At 47.9% G+C, this 6208-nt stretch overlaps 1 protein-coding gene across 1 annotated transcript; it reads left to right on the top strand.

Moving 5' to 3' along the window:
* The first annotated feature begins 785 nt into the window (after positions 1-785).
* On the top strand, positions 786-5882 carry MARCKS (myristoylated alanine rich protein kinase C substrate). Its single transcript, XM_074988815.1, has 2 exons — positions 786-1249; positions 2904-5882. The coding sequence occupies exons 1-2, from the start codon at positions 1151-1153 to the stop codon at positions 3648-3650; spliced, it is 846 nt and encodes a 281-aa protein (XP_074844916.1). The 5' UTR covers positions 786-1150; the 3' UTR covers positions 3651-5882.
* The last annotated feature ends 326 nt before the right edge of the window (positions 5883-6208 follow it).

Genomic DNA, 6208 nt, shown 5'->3' with positions numbered 1-6208 from the left:
AATGCATGAAAAAAAAAACCCAAAGAGTCGTCGCCTCAGAAAACTGTTTTTTAAAAATACAAATCAAAGATAATCAGACAGCAGAATTTAATTAAACCCGTAGGCTAATTGCAGAATATTTTATTTCAAGCCAATACTGCTAAGGGGGGAGGGGTCTGAGTTTGTTTTTTAGGCGGCCGCCGCGGCTGCTTTTAGCATTTTCAACATCTGGCCTACAGACCTACTGATTTCAACTCGTGATCTCGTTTGGCAAAACTCGATGGATCTACGTGGTTTAAATACCTTCCAAATAGGGGCGATAGAACAATTGCAACCAATTAAATCAAAAACTCAAACCTCGCACACTGTTGATCGTCTGCAGAGGAAGGTGGAGGGGGGCGGGTGGAGCAGGGAAAGAGGATGAAATCACAAACACACAAGTCACACCATTGTCTCTAACACAGAAGCAAATGGGGGAGACAGAGAGACACAAACGGAGCCACAGCAAGTCACATGAAACACCCTTTGCGTGTAATTCACCTCCTAAAAGAGGGCAATGCACCCATGCACCATCGTTTTTAAGTGACGAAAAACAGAGTGCATGCATTTTCCCCCATTAATTTCTTTATTTTGGGGGTATTAATTATCAGTCAAAGGCTGATTTCAAATTATTGCAATCGCGGCTCCATTGTTCGCTCCAATTGGAAGCCCCGCCCCCTCCTTTGTCTGGCGGCGCCGTGATTGGTCGGCGATGGGCGGGGGGTTGCCGTCAGCGCTCGGGAAGCCCATTCATCTGTGCACTTGGGCGTTGGACTCCGCATCTTATTAGCAACCAGGGAGATTTCTCCATTTTCCCCTTGTCTACAGTACGGCTACAAATCTGGGATTTTTTTTACTTCTTTTTACTAAACTTGGGCTCTTTTTTTTTTTGCTCGACTTCTTTTCCTTCTTTCCCGCTTCCTTCTATGCTGTTGCTTTTTGATCTCTTCAACTTACGTTTTTAAAAAGGAGTGCATATAAATCGGTTGTGTCCTCTCTTCTCTTTCCCCCCCCCCCCCGTGTGTGTGCGTGTGGTGCTGCTGCTGCTGATCGCCCAGTATTTTATATCAACCCAACGCTCTTTGTTCCCCTCCTTTTGGATCTCTTGAGTTTCTTTGTTGAATAAGACAGCATGGGTGCTCAGTTCTCCAAGACTCCTGCAAAAGGCGAAGCCGCTGCTGAGAAACCTGGGGAAGCAGTAGCTGCATCTCCTTCTAAGGCGAATGGACAGGTAACCCTCCCCACCTATTCCTTTGTTTTAAAGGAAGACTTGATTTTTTTTTCCTTGCAACCTAATTATGTTTCCTCCCCCTTCGATGTGCCCTGGGCACACGAAATGGAGAGTACGACCAAAGCCTTTATCTTGAAAACTTAACGCACAGGAATGCCTTTTTTTCTGCTTTATGGGGATGGGCGGAAGGGTTCTATAAACCCGGTTTTTCTTAATGAAGTGGAGCAGATACCAGTCGGTGGTGCTTTATTTTGAGTGGGGTGCAAGCTGCTTGTTAACCGAGGGACGTGATACTTGGTTGGCTTTTGTGTCCTTTCAGTCTTTTACGGACAGGAGTCGGGAAGACTGGTGTGTGAATAGCTAAAATGTCTGAGGGGAGGTGGACTGGCAGCTGGTATGAAATTTGCTTGTGGGGCCCCCGCCACTTCGGGGAAGGGCAGTGCAAACTGGCAGTGGGGAGGGGAGGGAGGTGACATGCTTGGGGGGGACCCTGTTGGTGAGCTGGCTGCAGAAAGGAAGGGGTAGCGAAGCGCGGTCCGCTCTATGTTGTTGCATGCCTCGCCCCCACTCTGTACGGATATGGGGTGAAAGCTAGGCTTTAAGCCCGGGGAGGGGGCTGCGATTCGCTCAGGGAGACTATTTTAGCTGCTTTCAGCACAGTGCGGACTTGGGGGATGGGGTGATTCTCGGCGTTGCACTAACGTGACCTCTCGATCTGCCAGCTCCCCCCCCCCCCTTCTCTCCGCGCAACAGGGCTGGGGCGCCCGCTACACCGGGCAGCCCCGCCACGCCTCTTCGCAGCTGCTTGCTGCAGCCTGTCGTCCTCCGGAGCGCGGCTTTAGACGCGTTAAAAATGCAAATACAGCGAGGGGTGGGGGCGCTTTTCTAACCAGCCGCGTGGGGGTGGGGGGAGAGAGGAGCCAGGTCTTCGAGTTTATTGCCGGCTGAACGGTGGGTGGGGGGTGCCGCGGAGGCGATGACCGTGGTGAGCTTTGTTAGCCTTTCGGCTCAGCTGCGCGGCTGCTGGACGAGGCGTGCGTGAGCCCAGCGCAGCCCGCCAGCTGCTCGCCTCCTCCCTGTCCCCCCAGCCTCGGCGACTGCCTGACGGAGGCGCAGCGCCCTCTGCCTGCGGAGAGCCGTTCCGGCGCCAGCCTGGCTTGCTTGTGTCCCGCCGGGGCTGCGGGAATGCAGGGCGGAGCGCGTGCCCGAACGCGGCTGGCTGATGCCTCAGCTTCCCCCCGCCCATGCAGGGCTCCCCCGCCTGCCCTATGAGAGCTGGCGGGGGCGGGGCTTGGCTCGGCCTTCCCCGCGCGGCACCAATGGGCTGCGCGCCGCGAGCGGGGGCGGGGCGCTTAGTGCTGCCGCGCGCTCTCCCCGGGAACAGTGGCCAGTCTGCTCGTGGTAACCTGCTCACGGTCCCCCACTGCCTGCAACCAAGCACCGGATCTGATGCCCGCCCCAGACTCCCCTACGAGTCCCAGGCGTGGCCTCGCCTGGGCGCAGCGCCCGTGGGCTGCGTTGTCTGCTCCCTCCAGCTGTGCCGGCGGGTGGGCGCTGGTTATTAAGGGGCGCCCTTGGCTGGGAATATGGCTGAGCCACGTGGGGGGCTTTTTTTCCCCTCCCCTTCCAATAACACTGAGTTGTCTCCTTCCAGGAAAATGGGCACGTCAAGGTGAACGGCGACGCCTCCCCAGCCGCTGCGGAGGCAGGCAAGGAGGAGGTCCAGGCCAATGGCAGCGCGCCTGCGGAGGAGACAGCGAAGGAAGAGCCAGCCTCTTCCGAGCCGGCCTCTGAGAAGGAGGGAACGGAAGCCGAGAGCCCCGAGCCCGCCTCGCCCGCCGAGGGCGAGCCCTCTTCTAAGGCGGAGGAGGGAGCGACCCCTTCCTCCAGCAGCGAGACCCCGAAAAAAAAAAAGAAGCGCTTTTCCTTCAAAAAGTCCTTTAAGCTGAGCGGCTTCTCCTTTAAAAAGAACAAAAAGGAGGCGGGCGAGGGGGCGGAGGGCGAGGGGGCCGCCGCCGCCTCCGCAGAGGGCGGGAAGGAGGAAGCGGCTGCTGCCCCCGAGGCTGCGAGCAGCGAGGAGGGCAAGCCTGCCCAGGAGGAGCCCTGCGCTGCAGCCGCTAGCGGCGCGGAGGCGGCAAAGGAGGAGACTGGTGACTCTCAGGCAGCCAAAGCCGAGGAGCCGGCACCGGAGAAGCCCGCGGGAGAAGAGGCCAAGGCCGCTGAAGAGCAAAAGCCCGAGGCTAAAGCAGAAGAGGCACCCGTTGCCTCTGCCCCATGCGCTCCCACTGAGGCCCCCTCCACTGAACAAGAGGCACCCAAAGTAGAAGAACCAGCACTTCCTACGCAGGAAGCCCCCTCCGAGTCTAGTCCAGAAGCCCCCCCAGCTGAGTCGGCAGAGTAAACATGGCAGTTTTGAGATAATCGACGAACTTTTCTCCCCCTGTTTGTTTGTTGGAGTGGTGCCAGGTACTGGTTTTGGAGAACTTGTCTACAACCAGGGATTGATTTAAAAGATGTCTTTCTCTTTTTTTCTCTCCCCACAGATCCCATCTCAAATAATTCTGTTACCACCATTCCAACAGGTAGAGGGGAGACTAAACACCTCCCTCTGCCTTGTTCCTTTTTTTTTTTTTTTTTTTGCATCAGTATTAATGTGTTTTGCATACTTTGCATCTTTTATTCAAAATGTAAACTTTCTTTGTCAATCTATGGACGTGCCCATATATGAAGGAGATGGGTGGGGTCATAAGGGATATCAAATGAAGTGATAGGGGCCACAATGAGGAGTTAGTGATGCACATAATTGCCAAGAGTGTGTGCCACAAGAAACAATGTAAGGGGTTAGTCTTTTTTTAAAAGAAAGTTATTACAATGTATTTTGTGAGGCAGATGTTCTATAAGGTTTACAACACTACAAGTCTTGACTAAGAAGGAAAGGAAAAAAAATCAATACCCAGAAAAAAAAAATCATAGTCTTAGGAATTCATTTAAACCATAGGAACTTTTCACTTATCTCATGTTAGCTGTACCAGTCAGTGATTAAGTAGAAATACAAGTTGTATAGGCTTTATTGTTTATTGCTGGTTTATGACCTTAATAAAGTGTAATTATGTATTACCAGCAGGGTGTTTTTAACTGTGACTATTGTATAAAAACAAATCTTGATATCCAGAAGCACATGAAGTTTGCAACTCTTTCCACCCTGCCCATTTTTTGTAAAACTGCAGTCATCTTGGACCTTTTAAACACAAATTTTAAACTCAATCAAGCTGTGATAAGTGGAATGGTTACTGTTTATACTGTGGTATGTTTTTGATTACAGCAGACAATGCTTTCTTTTCCAGTTGTCTTTGAAAATAAAGGAAAACCTCTTCAGATGCAATGGTTTTTGTGTAGCATCTTGTCTATCATGTTTTTGTAAATACTGGAGAAGCTTTGACCAATTTGACTTAGAGATGGAATGTAACTTTGCTTACAAAAATTGCTATTAAACTCCTGCTTAAGGTGTTCTAATTTTCTGTGAGCACACTAAAAGCGAAAAATAAATGTGAATAAAATGTATAATTTGGTTGTGTTTCTTTTATGGATCCTCTGACAGCTAAATGGACTAGCAAATATGTCTTCAATTTGCATAGAGAAGGCTCTTATGTGCCATTAATGCTATCTTTTTAGAAGTGATTTAGAACTTTGGATTCGGTAATATTCCAAGTCTTTATTTTCAAGAAATTCTTAAGCAATATATCTCCAGATGGCTTATGGCCTCTGCTTTTTTCTTTAAAAAGAGACAAAGACAATCTGAGGATATCATATAGTAAGACTGCCATTGGCAAGGTTCCATCTTGGTTTAAGACCAATTGTATACAGTACACTAGATTCCTACCTCTTAAAATTAATATTGGCTTGGGTTTTATTGGGCAGGGTGTTTAAAATATGGTTTTAAGACAGACTTTATCAAAACTGGTAATCTAAAATTAGACACTGAAATGTTTTCATTTGTTTTGTAATGCCATTTCCACTTGTCTAAAATTAGACAACCAGTTTTAAATTTGTAGCCTAAGAACATTTGTTTTCTGCAGACTGCTCAGCACTTAACATGTTTTTGCTGCGGGGGGAGCGGGGGGAGTTTATTCCCAACTACAAATGAGTTACAAAGCACTGCGAAATTCATCATGAAAATAGTCACTTGGTGCTTGCCTTTAATTGTTAGGCTGTTTGGCTAATTTCCAACATAATGCTCAGGGGCATGTTATGCCTTAATAAAACAGTAGGCTTATGTAAAAGTAGTGGTGTTCAGAGGGTGGAAATTGATTCAAGAAACTTTCTCCCAAGTTTATAGGAGAAAGTTGAGTATTACACTTGCTTCCATCAAAAATTTCAGCAGAAACTTGCTTTGGAAGCAATTATGAATCATTTTATGAGAAAATGGCACATTAGCACCTTGTTCCCAAAAGAACTTTAATTAACTGCAATGGGTTCCTGCTGAATGCATATTTATTTTTTATTCAGCTGTCTTAACATTTTAATTTTGGCTTGTATGTACTCTAGTCACCCTGGTATTTCTCTATAGTTTTAGAATGTATTGAATATTATGCTATAACAGCCATGGGATGAAATAAATGGATGTAAAATGAGATCCTTCACATAGTGTCATTCTTGAAGGTGTCAGTCTTACACTTGCTTGTTACTCAGAGGTTTTTATAGTATGGCTGTATTTTATTTTTAATTTTAAGCTTTTCCAAGAACCTTGTTGTCTTGCCCCTATAATCAATGCCATTTAAAATACACTCCTTTTTATACTTAACCCAAGAATTTTTTTCAAAAGAAAGGTCTGACTTCTGTGAAGTTGTGTGTATCCATGAAGAACAAAATCACTGAGTTCCCTTCACAGACTAGCAGTTGATACTTCATGATTGTGTTTAAACTGTTTACAAGGAAAGCTAATTTGCGTGTAATTGCAGT

Source organism: Carettochelys insculpta, chromosome 3, assembly GCF_033958435.1.
Source record: "Carettochelys insculpta isolate YL-2023 chromosome 3, ASM3395843v1, whole genome shotgun sequence".
NCBI lineage: Eukaryota > Metazoa > Chordata > Testudines > Carettochelyidae > Carettochelys > Carettochelys insculpta.
The sequence above is the reverse complement of the archived record's forward strand: the minus strand, read 5'-3'. Positions and strand labels throughout refer to the sequence as shown.

Excerpts from the sequence above, each read along its gene's own strand:
- MARCKS (XM_074988815.1), top strand. The coding sequence starts at position 1,151 with ATGGGTGCTCAGTTCTCCAAGACTCCTGCAAAAGGCGAAGCCGCTGCT. Across the intron at positions 1,250-2,903 it reads CTTCTAAGGCGAATGGACAG|GAAAATGGGCACGTCAAGGT; the intron begins GTAACCCTCCCC and ends GTCTCCTTCCAG.